At 39.4% G+C, this 20,091-nt stretch overlaps 1 protein-coding gene across 1 annotated transcript in view; it reads right to left on the bottom strand.

The window, feature by feature from the left end:
- The window catches only part of pih1d1 (PIH1 domain containing 1), a 26,785-nt gene that overhangs the window by 4,279 nt on the left and 2,415 nt on the right, over positions 1-20,091 (bottom strand). Inside the window, exons 2-10 of the mRNA XM_037689403.1 lie at positions 19,737-19,831; positions 17,213-17,270; positions 12,943-13,131; positions 9,627-9,688; positions 9,424-9,505; positions 9,252-9,348; positions 8,235-8,261; positions 8,066-8,144; positions 1,194-1,337 (exon numbers count right to left, since the gene is read on the bottom strand). Of these exons, the coding sequence (XP_037545331.1) occupies positions 1,194-1,337; positions 8,066-8,144; positions 8,235-8,261; positions 9,252-9,348; positions 9,424-9,505; positions 9,627-9,688; positions 12,943-13,131; positions 17,213-17,270; positions 19,737-19,814 (816 nt within the window). The 5' untranslated portion in view covers positions 19,815-19,831. The remainder of the gene's footprint in view (positions 1-1,193; positions 1,338-8,065; positions 8,145-8,234; positions 8,262-9,251; positions 9,349-9,423; positions 9,506-9,626; positions 9,689-12,942; positions 13,132-17,212; positions 17,271-19,736; positions 19,832-20,091) is intronic.

Here is a 20,091-nt window from a genome sequence, read left to right as displayed (position 1 = left end):
TATATATATATATATATATATAATTTATTTTACAGTCAAAGTTTGATTTTTGGCACAGCTGCAGAAGAAAAGCTTTGCAGAGAGTGGTGAAGGCTGCACAGAAGTCTGTTGGAGTCAGCCTCCCCACCATCACAGGCATTTACACCTCCAGATGCAGGAAGAGAGCCACTTGCATCATGAAGGACCCCACTCACCCAGCACACACACTTTTTGCCCCACTCTCCTCAGGCAGGAGGTTGAGGAGCATTAAGTGTAGAACCACTAGTCCAGGGGTCTGCAAACTTTACGATCAAAAGAGCCATTTCTGCCCTTTCGCTCACTAAATTAAATGTGTCCAGAGCCACAAAAACTGCTACAACTGTCATTATCAACTGGTGGCTCATGGACCACTTTAAGTTTGTTAGAGGGGGCTTTTCTGGCCAGTAGGCATGAAATTGCAAAGGAAATGACAGGAAAACTGCTAAAACTATAAATTTTTTGTGGGTATAACGTCCTAAAAATGTCAGTTTTATGTCAGTTTTGGTCAAAGCTTGAAAGAGCCGCTGCGGAGGGACCAAAGAGCCACATGTGGCTCCAGAGCCGCAGGTTGCGGACCCCTGCTCTAGACTGAGGAACAGCTTCTACCCTGAAGAACCTTGAACATTGATTTTGTGCTGATTGTTAAGAACAGACAGAAAACTGTAAGTTAAAAAAAAAAAAAAGTTTTGAGACAAATTTTAGCTCAACAGCCCAAACCAAATGTTCTTTCTCGATAAAAAGAGAATAGAGGGGAAAAAGTATTTATTTAAAAATATCTGAATTGTTTGAAAGTCATTTAAAAAATATTTCCAAGTAAAACATAAATTACAACTTGGGTATGGACCTAGCTCAGGGATTGCTCTCCAGAGGGCTAAACTTCCAGGAAATCCAGTAGTTGCACAAAGTTCAAGTCCAATGACGTAAAACACAGTGTTATAACATTTCAGCCACGTGCTCACAATTTGCAAATCGATTTTTTCCTCCGTTTCATTTATAACACATTAGGTAACCCTGAATGAAGTTATAACACAATAATATTTTTATGCTTTTCATAGATTCAGAAACGGCTATGAGGGATTAATGATTTTTGCAAAAGCATAAGAAAATGATAACAGAGTTGAACCCACGCAGCAGTCTTCTTCACTGCGTGTCTGTGCGCGGGGTTAGCTTCATACCTGCGTGCTCTTGTTGTACTGTGCTACACTGTTCTCCTGGTCGACGAGGAACGGGTGGAAAATGTCAAGATGGTAGAGCGAGGGCCGAGCAGTCAACACCAGCCGGTCCTCTCCAACATCCAGAACCAAGGAGCGAGACGAAGTCTGCGGAGGAGACGAGTTCATCCAACTGAGACACTGCTCCTTGTAATGTAACGAAATCTTATCCTAAAACAGCTTTTTCACAAACGTGTGACATGAAAGGCCTTTACAAACCTTCATTTGTTCAACACTTGTGTTTTTGCATATATGAAAAAAAAAATCTTAAAGACATCTGGATTATTAAGATTGATATTAAGACTCAGACTGAAATGAAACTAGAGAAATTACATTTCCTTTGAAAATGCAGTGTGAATGCTTATTGCAGAAAAACAGTTGAAATTAGCTAAAAAGAGCTGAAATGTAGCTGAAATGACAGAACAAGACTAACAGAGCAGAAGAAAGCAGGAAGAACACATATTAGCAGAATAAGGTTTAGGTGAAATTGAGCACAAGATTATTCCCACAGTGGCTGATACAGACTCCTGGGTCTTGAAGGGAGTGCAGTCACTGTGTGACCTCTATGTTGATGGTAGATTTGCCTCTTTTGAACAGCTGGTACAGATGTTTAATATCCACAAGTCACAGTTTTTTTAGATATCTGCAGCTGAGATATTTTGTGAGATCTAATTCTGATTGTTTTCCTTTGTACCCCTCTAGTTTCTGTTCAGTGCCCTGAGATGACTTCTGTTGTGACTTGGCTCTATATAAAAAAACTGAATTGAATTTAAACATTTTGTGGCTAAGGTTTTGGTTTGCAGTCTGACACTAGGGGGGCCCTCAGCAAGATCTATACACTGCTCAATACCATGATCAGTTCATACCATGAGTCCAGTTTGGACTCCCTTAAACTGAAAAGGGAAACAGACTTGGAGGAATCCATATCAGACTGAACCTGGAGAAGGATCATTAAGAACATTTACTCATCTTCAGTCTATCTGAGACATGATGTAATTCAGTTCAAGGTGGTCACCGGCTGCACTGGTCCAAACACAAGTTGTCCAAGATCAAAGCCGACCTGGACCCTGCATGCAATCATTGCAAAAAATCTCCAGCGACACTCTTGCATACATTCTTGTCCCAAACTGCAGACTTGTTGGTAATCTATTTTTGACACCTTCTCTGGAGTGTGTGGCCAAACTGTTCACCCATCACCACTCATCTCATTGTGTTTGTTGACTTGAAAAAGGCATTTGATACTGTTGACCATAATATTCTTTTTGATAAATTATACAAATATGGTATCAGAGGTTTAGCTTTACAATGGGTGTGTAGTTACTTGAAAAACAGGAGACAGTTTGTACAGATGAATGATGTGAAATCGGATTACTGTACTATTACTTGTGGAGTTCCTCAAGGATCCGTACTTGGCCCAAAGTTGTTCATTTTGTATGTAAATGATTTGGTCAAGGTGTCTGGCCTCCTTAAATGCGTTCTTTTTGCTGATGACACAACAATTTTTTGTTCTGGTAAAAATATTGAACAGTTATTGGAGTCAATGATGACGGAGTTTGTTAAAATTCAGAAATGGTTTAGACTAAACAAATTATCTTTAAATTTGGATAAAACAAATTACATGATATTTAGTAATAGAAATTAAACTATTGATGTTCCATTTCAAATTGAAGATTCAATGATTTGTAGAGTTAATGAGGTGAAATTCTTGGGTGTCATCATTGACGATAAACTGTCGTGGAAACAACATATAAATTCTGTTAAAACGAAAATATCCAAATCTATTGCAATTTTTTATAGAGTTAGGTATCTACTAAACGATAAAGCATTGTTTTTGTTGTATAATACAATTGTTGTTCCACACTTGGTTTATTGTGTTAATGTTTGGGGAAAAGCGTGTAAATCAATTACAAAGCCTATTTTTATATTGCAGAAAAGAGTAGTAAGAATGATCACAAGAAAACATTATTATCATCCATCAAGTATTTTATTTAATCAAATGAAACTGTTGAAATTCTATGATTTGGTGGATTATAACATTTTGTCACTTATGTATAGAGCTCATACAAATACACTACCTTCTAATATTCAAATGTATTTTGTGAAAAGATCAAGCTGTTACAATCTTAAGGGGAAAGATGTTTTTGTAAAACCGCAGTTCAGAACTAGTTTAAAGGGAAGATCTACCTTAATTCAGGGTGTTGGTTTATGGAATGACTGAGAGACAGATATTAAGGAAGACAAATCAATCTTGGTATTAAAGAAACTGGTAAAAATCAAATTGTTAAAAAAATATATATGAATGTAATTCATTGAAAATGTTTGTTAATTGAAAAATTAAGTGAGTTATTTATTTGTTTTTGTTACTTACAGTAAATGTTTGTTTGAATTGTTTATTAGATAAATAAGGAGCAGACTTAAGATTTTTTCTTCATCTGCTGCCTTTCATTTTATTTATTTTCAAATTACATACATGTAAATTGATATGTATTCTTATTATTATAAAATGAATAAATAAATAAATAAATAAATCTCATTGTTCGGGGTGGTCCCTGTGGATACGTCCTTCAAAATACGAGAAGAATGTGATTGCTTTTGGCTCTCTTCTGGCCAGGAGACTTGTTTTGAGGAACTAGAAGGACCCACACCCCCCAACATATGTATATTGGATAAGAGAGGTGATGCATCATATACATTTTAAAAAAAAAAAGATCAGACATACCCAGAAGGGTTCTGTTAAAAGATTTTGGGACACTTGGCAGCTTTCCATGTTGTATGTAGAAAACATGTCAATGCCTGGTTAATTTGTTTGTTTGTGTGTGACTGATTCAGTGTGGGACGGAAGGAGTAGGGGGTGGGGTTTGTTTTATGTTTTGTCTTTTTTCTCGTTGTAGTTTGTTAAAAATTTCAATAAAAAGACAGATAAAAAAACAAAAACAAATGAGCACAAGAAGTAGAAAAATTTGCACAAAAAAAAGGGCTGAAATCAGCAAAACATTTTTGCTGAAAAGTAGCTGAAATGGCAGAGAAAAGCTTAAACTACTAGAAGGAAGTGGAAGGAGCTGAAAAGAGCACCAAAAATGTGGAATTAAATGAAAACATTAACTTTGGCATAAGAACAGCTAAATATAAGCTGAAATAGCAGAAAAAAGCAAAGACACGTTTGCACGACTAGGCTGAAAGAAGCACAAATGAGTACAAAAATTTTGAATTTATCTGAAAAATGCTGAAATTACGGTTGCTAATTAGGCAAAAAAGGTAGCTGAAAAGGTAGAACAAGCTTAAATTAGCATTTAAATTGCTAAATAGTAGCTGAAATAGCAGGGAAATCTGAAACTTGCGGAAATAAAGCCGGCTTGGGACCCGAGAGTCCCAGGTTCGATCCCCAGTCACTGCACATCACGTGGCGTCTCTGGGCAGCACGTCTAATTCCCAAAATGTCCCCCGGGCGCTTTCAATAGCTGCCCACTGCACCACCTGGTGGTGGATGGGTTAAATGCAGAGACTAATTTCGCCATTGTATGGAAACATACAGTGCTGACATTGTGATGACATTATTATTATTATTATTAAATAAGCTGAAAGGAGCATAACAAGCTGAAATTAGCAAAAATAAGTTAGAAGCACAAAAAAGTTGCAGTTAGCAGAAACAATCTGAAAGGAGCACAAAACAGCTGAAAAAACTGTTGGCTGAAAGTAGCTGACAAAAGTTTGAATTTGCACAAAGAAGCTGAAGCAGAACAAAATGTGAAAGGAGCAGTAAAAGGTTGTAAACACATCTTAAGATGTGAAGGAGGCAAAATGAGCTCAGTTCATTTTTTATGGAGGAAAAAAATGTCAGAAAAGGCTAAATATTTCAAAAAGCTAAAGTTGCACCAATACCAAAAGTCATAACAGGATTGTCCTGAACGAGCTGAACGTTTTGATAATGTTTTGTTGAAATAGCGCAAAAATTGTGGAATGAGAAAGTTGACAAAAAACGTACGGAAGGAAAATGGATCACAATAGTGTGAATGCTTCATCAACATTCACACTATTAAAAATAATTCAACAAACATGTTTTTTCAACACTCTAATGAAAGCAGTAAGATCCCGTGGGCACTTTGTACGAAACAGGAACCAGATTAAAGGAGGGTTAATGGAAATTGTCTGTGTATTTAAAGTATTAACTCATCTGTTACACATTAATCCCAAATATCACGGCACCTGTAGACATGCAGCTTAACAATGACTCAGCTGTTTAGAAGAAGAAAAAAAAAATCACATCATTCAAAGTTCGCTTGAAAGAGACGACTTGTAAGTCTGAAGTGATTAAAGCAGATTTATACATCAAATCCTGAGGAGTTTGTCGGATTAATTATTGATTTTGGTCTGAAAAGACATTAGCTAAACAGGCTTAAATGACTTTTCCTGCTTTTACCCAATTGAAAAAAAGATGTTTACATTGAATCTTATGGTGCAATTACACTAAACTCTAGATCCAATGCTATTTGGCTCATGCACTGGTATTGGAAACAAGTCAACACATACAGACATTTATTAAACTGCTACATGTCGTGACGTTAAGGGGGTGAGGCAGGCAGTGCTCCTTTTTGGGGGGAGGGGATAATAATGTCAGGGGAAGCCGTGAGGACATAAACAGCTTCAGAGTGAGGAACCTTGAGGTTCTGCACCAAACAATGTGCTGTTCCTTAAATAAAACTAGTGGTACGCCAATGTCCCTTGTCTCTGAGGGATATGAAGAGTGAATATTTGTAATTTGTTTATGGTACAAGATATTCAAGTGGGTAGGAGTTACACTGCATATAAGAGCAGTGGTAGTGACGGATCCTGGCGAGTGGAGGGAGCACCTTTATCCATCACCGATGGAGGAGCCAGGGAGTGGCCGTGGCCACCACAGATTATTCTTCAGCCACCCTAATCAACTGAGGACACTGTACTTTTAAGAAACATAAAAACTAGAAGCACAGTTTCCTGAACGTGGCGGCCATCTTGGATTTTGTCATGGAGGGCTGCATGATAATATCTGTAAAAAAAAGTTTGCCCGGGAAAATAAATGATATCATGATATGCTAATTTCATGACGTAATACATCAGTGTTTCCCCTACCATTATACAAGTGGGGCGCCCCGCCCTGAACAGAACAGAGAGCACTGAACGACTGAACTGAACTGCGCACCCCCCTACTGGCGTAACACTAATTAGTTGCACGCAATACTAGCTAGCTAAAAAGCTATAAACAAACAACGTGCGGCTCAGTTGTCTCTACACCCAGCTCTGAACTGAAGGTACAGACAACTCAACTGTACCCCCCCCCCCCCACACACACACCACCACCACCACCACCACACACACACACACACGCCCCCCAGCTCTAAGCTGCCGGTACAAATGCAGCTTGGCTTTTTCTCTCTCTCCCTACCCAGCTCTAGGTAGCCAGTGTGGGCGCAGCTCGGCTGCGTCTCCCCCGCTCTAAGCTGCCGGTACAAACACGCAGCTCAACTGTCTCTGAGTTCCAGAGTCCATGGAGCAAGAACAGAGTCAGGTGATGAGAGACAGAGCATCAGAGAAATGAATGATTCCTGCAGGAACAGAGGAAGAAGAAACTCCACAAGCTTCAGGGTCACATGATCACCTTGTTACAAGTTCTGGAAGTTATAGCTCATTTAAAGGAAACATATATGTTGTATATATGTTGCCTGTTGTATGTCACATTTATGCTCAACAGATCTTAAGCTTCATTTTATTTAGTTATTTTGGGAAACTGCACCTGCACTTTAGTTTTTGTGGTGAATTTTGTTGATCTATATTCTGTGCAGACGTTTTCAATCTAAATAACAGAAGGATCTTTTTTATTTTTATACTTGGAGACTAAATAATTTACTAAATAAAGTAATTTCAGTAAAATTAACCCTTGTTGTTTTATTATTTTTTATATAATACTGCAAAGCAACATGTTAAGTTAATTTTGTCAAATAATTAAATATGATCTTTTTTTTGTTATATCACAAAATTTATCGTTATCGTCAGTGCTCTGCTATTACGATATTATATTTGAGCCATATCGCCCACCCCTAATGGCAACTCATTTTTTGATACTGAACTTGCGTCCAAGATGCAGCCATACACCTAAATGGAAGTTGGTACCTCAGTAATTTTTTAAGATATGCTCACAATATCCACAGATGGACATGGTATTTCCAGTTCCCCTCTTTGCTCTGCACCAGGGTACAAACATTGTCAGAATGATAATGTAGGACTTTATTGCTTTAAAATTAAAGAAAATACACGCACGTTATCTTAGAAATCATGCCTACACTTTTCATATTGTTGCCATTGTTCAGTAGTTTGTGCGTAGTCAAGTCAACTTTATTTATAGAGCACATTTAAAACAGAACCTGTTATCAAAGTGCTTAACAACAACAACAATCAATGAGTAAATTAAAGAAAAAAAAATATATATATATACACAATACACTAATAATAATAATAACTGAAGAATTAATAAAAAGCATTTAAAACATGGGGTCACAGATTAGAAAACACTAGATCAATTTACACTGTGTGAAATGCCTGCGAGTAACGCAGTTTCTTTTCTGTAATCATTGTCGATGTATTCTAGCATGATGTCAACTCTCAGGAGAACATTATAAATGACGCAAACCACTCGACGTTGGCTCAGGTTGATACAAGTTACACATTTTCTTTGTACCATATCATGCCTTAAAGCAGGGGTGTCAAACTCCAGGCCTCGAGGACTGGAGTTTGACACCTGTGTCTTAAAGCGACAAATCTGTGCAGGAGACTCTTATTACCAGGACTGTTTCTGCATGCCTTACCACTCCAGGCAACTTTATCTCCGAAATGAGGCACTCAGGTTGTCTGTCAGGAGGCTCCACAAACAGTGTGAACTCTGGTCTGATCAGAGAACAAAACATCCAAACGTTACGACTGTTGGCTTTTAATATGTATGAAAGAGGGAGAAAAAGGAGGATGGGGGAGTCGTACCTTTTACAGCTAGAAGTGGGACTCTTCCTGCAGGGACATGGACACAGAGTAGGAGATACTGTTAACAAAATTTATAAAAGTACAAATCTTCCAGACTATGAGCGTCATAAATTAGATTTTTTTTAATTAAGGAAACTGTTACTCTTTCAGTTCTGTTTTCAGAGCGAAACTAAAGCACACATTAATCATGCTCAAAGTCCTAAATTCAAAGCCCTGCCAAGTATTAAACACACAAAGATTTACACAACCACCACTTTCAGAAGCCTACAAGAGCCACCTGTGGTTACTAATGTGTCAGATGATCGCAGAGTTGTTGACTCAGAACAGGCGTATATAAATTTACTAAGTATTAAGAGGTATCGCCGAGTAAGAGACATCATGAAGGCCAAGAAACTCTCCTCATAGGTCAGAGACAAAGTTGTGGAGGAACCGGTGAGGTTGGGTAATAAAATTAAAAATGTCCCAAAAGTTAAAAACACAGAGAAACAATAAATACATTATTATTACTAGAACGTTACAGGAGATACTTTGAAGGAGAGTACCACATGGCGGCCATTTAAAAGTTTTGATTTGACAGGACTTTGTGTTGGGCTAACACCACAAATTTACCAAATTTTACCTCAACATGGCAAAAAAAAAATCAATGAGACGTGTATTTTTTTTTTCTTTTAAGCTATAAGGGATATCTTGGATCTTTGATTTGAAATCAGAGGGATTGTTTTGTTATTGCCATGTTTTTGTTGTTGGGATTAGAGATTGTTCTCAGTTACCAATACATCAACATTTCATCTGAATAGCTGTAAAAATGGCCGACTTATGTCCATCTGAAATTAGCTTTGCATTTTTAGATTAGAATTAAAAGTGTATTGTGCATCCCTGTCAGGTATCACTACAAAGTTTCACCTCAGTATCTTTTAAAATGGATGAACTGTCGTATTTTCCCCTCTCTGTACGAGCCAATAAAAAGCCCTGCATCAATTTGTGCGTACAACGTTTCCTGTGGCGCAGTGAACATACTCGGGCTGCAGCTCTTGAATCACTGGCCGGCTCTTGGTCCTGATGTTCTGCTCGCTGACAGAACCGAGGAACTTCCTGTTCTTCAGCACCTTCCAGTCTGCACAAACGCACGAGATGAAATCCATCAACTGTTTCCAGCACGAAAGAGACGCCGCATAAAAAACAAGCGCACCTCGGTTTAGCTCCAGACTGTATTTGTTCTCTAAACCTTCGACGGACACCAGAATAATAAACTGCTGGAATAAAGGGTCCTCCTGCAGGACACACACACACACACACACAGTTTAAAGTTCATGTCATGGGTATTGTTTTTATTATAAAATGTGTTTGTTTTTATTCCGGTAGGTTTTTAAAATGAACAATAATGCGACAAACCTGACACTTCTGGTAAAAGTCTTGGTTGATGACGACATCATAAGCTGTACACTGCTGAGAGTCTGAAACAAAACATGCTGTCAGTAAAATAACCAAAAAAACATTCCATCCTGATGCATGCTCAATAATCCAGGTAGAAAAATCAAAAAAAGTTCAATCTGGTCCTCTGGACATTCAAAAAAACAAAAACAAAACAAAGCAAAAAAAATGTAGAAACGTTTCGTCTCTCATCCGAGAGACTTCCTCAGTCTGAGGTGCTGTTTTCAGCTCAGTCTCTTAAATAGCACCTTCTCAGAGTGGATCAACCAGTTTGCTGCTGACAACCAAAACCAGCTGATCACATGCTCAAGAAGGACCATCAGCCTAACAATGGATCATTAGCACACTGATGGCTGTTTACTGTTCACAGAGGGCTGAGTGATACTAGCAATCACAGCATTGTAAGAGGGGGACAGTTGAACCCGGAGGCCTCCACCCCTGTTTAATGATGGACGGTTTCTTTTCACAAAGATGGCCTCCTTTACTCCTCTCTCAAACCATCGTTCCTCTCTGTCCAGGATGTGCACATCTTCATCCCTGAAAGAGTGACCGCTGGCCTGATGATGTTGATCTTCTGTGCTGGGCCATCCTTTTGGCCAGTGGCTGTTTAGTTTCCCCGATGTAAGACTGATCACAGCCCTCCTGACACTGAACAGCATACACAACATTACTCTGTTTGTGCCGGGGGACTGGATCTTTGGGATGAACCAGTCTTTGCCGTAATGTATTTTGGGGTTTAAAAGCCACTGGGACGTTATGTTTAGAAAATAAACGTCTCAGTTTCTCTGATACTCCCTCAACATATGGAATGACCACTGGTCTGGGTCTGGGTTCCTCCTTTTCACCTGATGGCTGACTGGAGTCCTGTTTGGGTTTCTTCTCTGCTTTCAGGAAGGCCCAGTTAGGATATCCACATTGCTCTAGAGCCTGTTTTGTGTGGGATTTCTCCTTCTGCCTGGCTCCTGAGCTAATGGGGATGCTGTCTGCTCTGTGATACAGAGTCCTGATGACTCCTAACTTGTGCTCCAAAGGGTGATGGGAGTCAAACTGCAAATACTGGTCTTTGTGGGTGGGTTTGCGGTACACCTCGGTTTGCAAATGTCCTCTATCCGAGACTGAGACCTCACAGTCCAAGAAAGCCAACTTGCCAAAAAAACATTGATTCAAAAAGAAAAACAGAACAGATGTGAATGGAACAATGTTTCAAGCCACGTAAACAAATTCCAAGTGTTATATTTACAGAGTAAATAAACCCCGATGTGCTGCCTACAGGATAAACAAAATGATTTTCCTGGTTATAAAAGCGATGCTTTGTTTCGTTGGAGCAGCTTGGCAGGAAATCCAGATTGATTTATGATGTTATTTTTAAATGATTTGGAGGCGATGCTTTTTAACTAAATTGTTTGCAGCTTGTTTAGAAAATTTGTTTTTCATAATTGTGCATTTCAAAACAGATGACAGCAGTGTGGTGGTGCAACGGGCAGAGCTGCTGCCTCTCAGTGAGCAGGTCCCTGGTTCAAATCCCGGTCCGGGGGCCTTTTTGGGTGGAGTTTGCATGTTCTCTCCGTGCATGTGTGGGTTTTCTCCAGGTACTCCAGTTTCCTCCCACAGACCAAAAACATGCATGTTAGGCTGATTGGTAACTCTAAATTGTCCCTAGGTGTGAGTGAGAGAGTGAATGTTTGTTTGTCTCGTTTGTCTCTATGTGGCCCTGTGATGGACTGGAGACCCGTCCAGGGTGTACCCCGCCCCTCGCACAGTGATTGCTGGACATGGGCACCAGCGACCCCCGTGACCCAAAATGGAAAAAACGGGTAAAGAAAATGGATGGATGGATGGGCACTGGCGACCCCTGTGACCCAAAATGGAAGAAGTGGGTAAAAGATAATGGATGGAAACAGACGAACATGAGAATTTTTCTGTTTTTCCTTCATTACTCAGAAAAAAAGGTTTGTAGGCTCAATCATCCAGGTAGATAAAGGTTCAGTCGTCTAATCTGGATGGTTTCTTTTGTGTGTGGAAAGACTCAAGACTGATGAAGTCACGAGTCTTTCCACAAAGAAGAAACTGTCCAGATGACCTGACTGACCATTTGTAGATTTTGAACCTGGATGATTGAGCATGAACTTTGATGTTTCAAACCACTTTGGCTGTGGCGCCTGGGAAGAGTTGACGGGGGACAGGACACCCCCAGAAATCATCTTATCACCAGCAAACTGGTTGGTCCACTAAAGGAGTGTACTGCTTAGTGGGAAACAGCTTACTTGGCATTCCTCAGGCTGATGAAGCCCTCTGGATGGAGGGCGAAACATCTTTCCACAAAAAAGAAACTGTCCAGATGACCTTGCATCCAGGTAGATAAATACAAAACAGGTTCAATCATGTCATCTGGACAGTCTGGAAAAATGTTTAGCCTTTCATCCGAAAGTATCTAAATCTATTTTATAAATAGCACCTTACTGATGTGTTTCAAGCCAACCTCCTGTTGAATTCCCAGAAACTCACTTTACACAAGCAAAAAGAAGACATCCGTCCAAAAAAAATCAATCATCATGAACAACAATCAAATGCTTTAGGCCTGATGGTCAACAGCTACTCACAGAAACAGCCTGAGGACATCTGGCCAAAACATCAAAGTTCATGCTTAGTAATCCAGGTAATAAATCCAACAAAGTTAAGTCAGGTCCTCTGGACGGTTTCTTCTTGTTGAAATGTTTCATCTCTCATCCAAGAGCCTTCTTCAGTTCGAGGAGCTGCAACAAACTCAGTCTTTTAAAGCAGCACACACATAGTGGGCCAACCAGTTTGGTGGCGATACGCTGGTTTCTGGAGCCTGCCCGCTCCCCCGCCAACTCATCTGAGGCAGTCATGGTCAAAGTGGTTCAAAACATCAAAGTTCATGCTCAGTAATCCAGGTAATAAATCCAACAAATATCTGGCCAAAATGGTTCAGAAGAAAAGTTTGTAAGCTCAATTATCCAGGTAGATAAACACAAAACAGGCTAAATAATGACAAATAAAGTGAGTTTCTGGGAATTCAGCAGGAGGCTGGCTTGAAACACATCAATAAGGTGCTATTTATAAGACAGATCGGGGTTGACAGGCCTCAGACTGACGGAGTCTTTCGGAGACGAAACGTTTCTCTCAAAAAGAAACTGTCCAGATGACCTTGATTTGACCTTTGTGTCCTTCACGACAGTTTCCCAGTGATTGTTTCTGCTGACAGCACCACACTGTAGCAAGCAACTGTCCAGTTCCCTCAGCTTTCTTTACATACTGTTGTCTGCTTCTGTGTGCGGCTCGCCGAGGCTCATGGGAACTCTGTAGCCACTTGGGTCCTCTGACTGGAGCAGCTGCACGAGTTCGTCTCTGGTGAGTTCTGGTGGAGGTGGCACGGAGTTCGACTGACAGATGTTGATGAAAACTTTCTCCTTGGCAGGCTCCGAGAACGTTTTCACACACATACCTGGGAGGAGTGAGAAGAGAAAAATGTAGAGTAACGCAAGTTAAAACATGACAAACACCAGAGAACAACCTGAGTCAGCGCTGCACACATGAGCCACAATCGTCAAGTTGTGAAGTCTTGCAGGTCAAAGGTCTTAGGATTTTAAAAAATCATTACTGTAAACGTTATTTTTATATAATTTTTTATTCTTAAACTTTCCTTTTGAACTGACAGAGCATACTAATCATAGAGGAAAACGAGTTCTAAATTGTAGCTCTAACGTATTAAATGTCTTGTAAACATTACTCACTATTGATGTTAGTAAAACTGTTATCTTCAGTGCCTGGAAGTTTGTAAATCTTTATAATTTTCTATATTTCTGCATAAATCTGACCAAAAACATAGTCAGATTTTCACACGTCCTAAAAGTAGATCAAGAGAACCCAGTTAAACAAATGAGACAAAAATATTGTACTTGGTCATTTATTTATTGAGGTAAATGATCCAATATTACATATTTGTGATGGTAAAAGTACACGTGTTGGTCATAAAATTGGAATATCATAAAAAAGTTGATTTATTTCAGTAATTCCATTCAAAACATGAAACTTGTACATTATATTCATTCATTACACACAGACTGATATATTTCAAATGTTTATTTCTTTTAATGTTGATGATTATAACTGACAACTAATGAAAGCCCCAAATTCAGTATCTCAGAAAATTAGAACATTACTTAAGACCAATAAAAAAGGATTTTTACAAATGTTGACCAACTAAAAACTATGAACATGAAAAGTGTGAGCATGTACAGTACTCAGTAATAAGTTGTGGCTCCTTTAGCCTGGATGACTGCAGCAATGCAGCGTGGCATGGAGTGGATCACTGCTCAGGTGTCATGAGAGTCCAGGTTGCTCTGATCGTGGCCTTCAGCTCTTCTGAATTGTTGGGTCTGGTGTATCTCATCTTCCTCTTCACAATACACCATAAATTTTCTATGGGGTTAAGGTCAGGTGAGTTTGCTGGTCAATAAGAACTGGGATACCATGGTCCTTGAACCAGGTACTGGTAGCTTTGGCACTGTGTGCAGGCGCCAAGTCCTGTTGGAAAATCAAATCTTCAGCTCCATAAAGTTGGTCAGCAGCAGGAAGCATGAAGTCTCTAAAACTTCCAGGTAGATGGCTGCGTTGATCTTGGACCTCAGAAAACACAGTGGACAAACACCAGTCAGGTGTTTTCAATCAGTGATGATGATCAGGTGTGAGTGGACCCTGTTTGATTTAAAGAACAGGATCTATCAACGTCTGATCTTCACAACACGTTGGTGGAAGTGGATCATGGAGGAACAAAGGAGATTTCTGAGGAGCTCAGAAAAACAGTTGTTGATGCTCATCAGCTGGAAAAAGTTACAAAACATCTGTAAAGAGTTTGGACTCCAACAATCCAGTCACACAGATTGTGGACAAATGTTGTGAAATGTGGTCACACCTATCAGTTCTGATATCTCCCACAGCTGCAGGGAACTCTTTCTTCATCCTCATTTTTACAGATGACGGAAATCTTCTGTGAAGGAGAACTTTAATCAACGCAGATTTAATTATCTTTACAGTATTTAACTTGCATTTAAATGTGTGTAACTTATGATGGTGGGCTGATATATTTTCTTGTGCATTAATTTTTGTTTATTCCTTGTCATGTGTTTATGTTAGTTTATGTTTTAGTGTAGAAGCAGTGGATTTTACAAAAAAAGAAAATTGGAAAAAAGAAAACCAAAAGGAAATCAATAAATAAAAACAGAAAGTCGGGAAGAACAAAAGAAATAAAAAAATAAAGCATGAATCCATCTTCATGTAGAACTAATCCAAATGTGCAAACACATAAAAACCAGTGATTTACTACACTGTTTATCCACAACACCTCGTTGTAACAGATGTCTAATCATCTTCGTGTTTCACATTATTGTGAAAGAATTTTGGCTCACTCTATCAGTTTTAATTCTGTTCATTATCATTTGCAGGAATTTGTTGATCTCATTTAAGACGCTACCAAAAGATTTGAATTAGCAGAAGCTGTGAACTTAGAGCGAACTGTAGAACACTTTAATTTATTTCTGTCAGACATTTAGAACAAAAAGAAAACAAGATTTTGTGAAGAGTAGTCACCCTGTTTTTCTTTTATGAAGAGGCAGAGGTGCACAAAAAACAAACGCTTGTGTAAATCAGACGTGCAAAGGATATTTTGAGGTTGTTTGACCTGCAGGTTCATGCATGAATGACTAATTTAGCTGCTCGGTCTGCCGTCATTGTCTTGTTGCAGGATCCGGTTTGGACCAAGTTCCAGGGGAACGCGCTCACAAGAGCCTGACAAGTTGTTTAATGACAAAATATATTTTGTTAGCAAAGAATAGAGTCCTAACATTTGTTAAACATCTGTTTTTATAACAAATAAAAAAAAAAACATCCAACTTGTGCTTTGACAATCGATAAAACTAAAACATTTTGTCAATGTGAAAGAGGGAAGAGGGGCAGGTGTCGCTCTCGCTTTGAGTTTATTCTCCGTCACATGAAATGCTGTGGGTGACGAGCGTCCAGAGCGTCACCAGCTGAGGAGGTGTCACAGGGACACGGTTCATGCACGGCTCCCCAAACAACAACACAGACATATTTGTTCATAACTTTATTATTAGTCAGACAGAGTTGACGGATTTTAGCAAACAGTTGCTGAACGCACCCTGACACAAAGAGAATGGTGAAAAAATAAAAAAAACACACAAAAAAACCTAATCCCTGCCGCAAAATGTTCCCCAGGGTCACATGCGCCCCCCCGGCATTGCTCCGGGCCCCCCCAGGGGGGCGCGCCCCACTATTTGAGAAGGACTGAGTTAGACTAAGACACACCTTTACTATAATTTCAGCAAACACATAACTGTTTTTAAGTGTTAATCTTGTTAAATTCTTGTTAAAGTCCTCCCGTACACGCTCCCGCGGCCGCCATTTGGCAGCCAATCGATTTTTGGCACAACACCGGCCCACGTTTCCAGGTTGTCAGCGATGACACTTAACAAATGTGATGCGTCAGCGGGGACGCATAATAGATGCGACGTACACGGCGAAGTGATATATTTATGGATTTTTCCACTTTATTAGGCATATTTGGACTGATGCGACTTAGAGGGCGGAGCGACGTGTACGGCAGAAAATACGGTACTCATGAACTTTAACCTGCTAACTGAGGCCTGCAGAGAGTGAGCTCCAGGGATTGTTAAACTTCACTAAACATAGCAGAGTCTGACCTCTGGGTTAACTGCAAGATGTTCTGTTCTGGTAAAACTACCGGTAACGTTTTTCACTTGTGAATAATATTTATCTCAGGAGAAAGATGGACACCAAAATAGTTTGGAATCAACCTTTTACCCTTCTCAGATTGGGCATCAGCAAAAGTTGTTTCTCTGTAAGGTCAATGCTGGTGTCTTTCTTACTTGACTCTGTTTAACACACCTGGATGCTCAAAAAAAACCAAAAAAACACACATTTGTTGATAATCAACCAATCAATGCATTGAATTGGCATAACCAAGCTGCAGCTTACCCTCTATGAGTTATAAAAAGCTTAATTTCCCACACTGCTTCTGCACTTATACACTGAGGGGAGTGGAGGCACAGAGGTTAGAGAAGGTGTGTCTGTGATTGGAAGGTCGTCAGTTCAAATCCCCGGATGGACAACATCAAAATGTGAGTGGAAAAGGTGAACCACCCACACCTGCCTCCACCCTTAATTGCCCCACTCTGGGACCTTGAGCAAGGCCCTTACCCCCACCATCTGCTCCCAAAACAGTTCTCTCTTGAAAATGAGTCCACGTGACTCAATGACACTACCTGTATACATAAAGGTTAAATAAAAAATAAATGAAACAAACTTCATCGAAGAGAAACAAAAGCACAGTGTGATCAGTCACACGTTACTTGTTATCCATTACCAAATTCTAAAACCTTGTAAATAGACAAGAATGTATTTTTTTATGCTGTGATTCGTAAAACTTTAGAATCTGTTAATGGAAAACTTCTTTAATAATGGTTCCACAGCTTCTACTAGAAACGTACCAGGAAGAGGTCGGATTACTTTGGAGTCTGGAGTTTCCGTCTGCAGCTTGCCCATTGTCTAGAAAACAAACACCAAAAGTTTCTTCCAGTTAATTGAGGACACATTTTTGTGTCATTAAAACATTAAAAGTAATCATACAAGAGCTGGTCATACAATTAGAATATCGTGAAAAAGTTGATTTACTTCAGTAAGTCCATTCAGCAAGTGAAACTTGTACATTATATTCATTCTTTACACACAGACTGATATGTTTCCAATGTTTATTTCTTTTAATGTTGATGATTATAACACGTAATGAAAACCCCAAATTCGGTATCTCAGAAAATTTGAATATTGTGTATATAACCTGGTCATTCAGTATATTCAGGTAGTCAGCTGACCTCCTCCTTTGAGCACACACTGTTGCTGAACCTAAACCTGACCAAATGCAGCAACCCCAGATCATAGACTGCCCCCACAGGCTTGTACAGCAGACACTAGACATGATGTCATCACTTCACCTGCCTCTCTTCTTACCCTGATGCACCCATCACTCTGGAACAGGTCAATCTGGACTCATCAGACCACATGACCTTCTTCCATTGCTCCAGAGTCCAATCTTTATGCTCCCTAGCAATTTTTTTTCCAGTTAGCCTCACTGGTTAGTGGTTTTCTTAAGGCTACACAGCTGTTCAGTCCCAATCCCTTGAGTTCTTCACATTGTGTGTGTGGAAATGTTCTTACTTTCACTATTAAACATAACCCTGAGTGCTACTGTTGTTTTTCTTCCATTTGATTTCACCAAACGTTTAAATGATCGCCGATCACGATCATTCAGAATTTTTTTCCGGCCACATTTCTTCCTCGAAGACGATGGGTTCCCACTGTCCTTCCAGTTTTTAATAATGTGTTGGACAGTTCTTAACACAATTTTAGTCGTTTCTTCAATCTCCTTAGATGTTTTCTCTGCTTGATGTCAATGATTTGACCCTTCTCAAACAGACCAACATCTTTTCCACGACCACACGATGTGTCTTTCAACATGGTTGTTGAAGAAATGAGAAGCAACTCATTGCACCAGTTGGAGTTAAATAACTTGTTGCAGCTGAAAGATGATCGCCCGTGCAGTAATTATCCAAAAGGAGGCTCGTACCTCTTTGCTTAGTTAAATCCAGGTGGAGACTTTGTTTTTGGACAGGCAGTGTATTTATATATCTTAACATGTGATTCTTGACCTGCCATTGTGTATCTGTTCCTACCAATATCAGTCTGTGTGTAATGAATTAATGCGTTTCCCTTTTTGAATGGAATTACTGAAATTAATTAACTTATTCATGATATTCTAATTTTATGACCAGCACATATGTTATGTTAAACACAACATATGTTTAACAGTTTGTTAAAACAAAAAAACATTTCTATGATGTTTTTTTAATTATTATTATATCCGATTAGATTTCTGCAGCGCTCCTCACTTTTAAGCCAAACAAACACTTCAGTTTAGAGCTGTCATTTCTAAACCGGGCACGGCCCGACTCGAAATTTGGGCCGGACCAAAATAATGTGTTTGATGGGCAGGCCGGGTCGGGCTTTTGATTGTGTCACCACAGGCACATGATCGACGATCCAATTCGGATCACCAGCCGCGCGCAGCCAGGTGATCGCACGTTAACCGGCCGGTTGAAAGAGGTTAAAAAAGTTCTGATGGATCACTGCCAGCAACCCACCTGAAGCTTAACTGGACTCATCCTCTGCGTCAGCAAACAAGTGCGTCCGCCGACCCAATTTGGATCATTAGCCATACGCGTCCACCGACCGTTAATGACTATAATATTATAATAACTAAAATAATCTGCTGACTCTTGTTAATAAACAAGAAATCTTTTATTTTCCTTGTTTTGAAATACGTTTTTTTAAACCATCATGTCAAACTGATTTGCTTACAAATGCAGTAAAGCTTAATTAATTTAAAAAGTCTGTTTTTTTTGTCAGGTTTGGGCCTGTATTCACAGTTAATTGGTCAGTTTCGGGTCGGGCTCGGAAAAAATGATACGGGTTCGGGCCGGGCCAGGTTGAATTTTTTTAGACATGAATGCAACTCTACTTCAGTTCCTCAACAAGAAAAACAGTTAAAACTAATTGGTAGTTGTTACATACAGTTGAACATAAGATTATGAAAAACCATTTACATTTTTTTTACAGTATGGAAGTATATTATTTAATCGGCCGATATTTGGATTTAGGGATCGGAAGTAAAAAAAAGTGGATCGGTACATCCCTATTATTGAGCATGGACTTTTTTGGTTTTGAACCAGTTTGACATGACTGTCGACGAGGAAGAGGGCCGGCATCAGAGAAGGAGGCGTGCCAAAGACACCATCTTAGCACCAACATAACTGGTTTGTTCCACTTTGGAGAAAGGTGTTTGGGAGAAGAATCAGTTTTTGATGGTTCACTGTTTTGCAAGCACGTGTAAAGAGAGAGAAAGAGAGAGAGAGAGAGAGAGAGTAAATAAAAGTTTTAAAGAAATTAGAGCAAAAGTACCTGCAACAGCAGCTGCTGATACATTTCTTCTTGTTGCTCTAATTCCAGCTCAGAGTTGAGAAGCGAAGAGTCGGTCATCTTCAGTTTGACTAAAACTGTAAACAATAACAAAACGTTCATGTAAACCAATAATTATTTTATTTACTGGTAGATTTATTTTCATAAACACAAAAATGGCTTTAACATAAATCTTACAGAGGTTGAGCTCAAACTTAGCAGCCGTGTCATCCTCAACCAGCAGCAACAAATCATGTACCAAATCTGTTGAAAACATGTTCTCATTTACTTCCTGCTGCTGATCAATCTCATTTACATCCTGCTGCTGATCAATCTCGTTTACATCCTGCTGCTGATC

Source organism: Nematolebias whitei, chromosome 15 (genome assembly GCF_014905685.2).
Source record: "Nematolebias whitei isolate Nwh7 chromosome 15, NemWhi1, whole genome shotgun sequence".
Classification (NCBI taxonomy): Eukaryota; Metazoa; Chordata; class Actinopteri; order Cyprinodontiformes; family Rivulidae; genus Nematolebias; species Nematolebias whitei.
The sequence above is the reverse complement of the archived record's forward strand: the minus strand, read 5'-3'. Positions and strand labels throughout refer to the sequence as shown.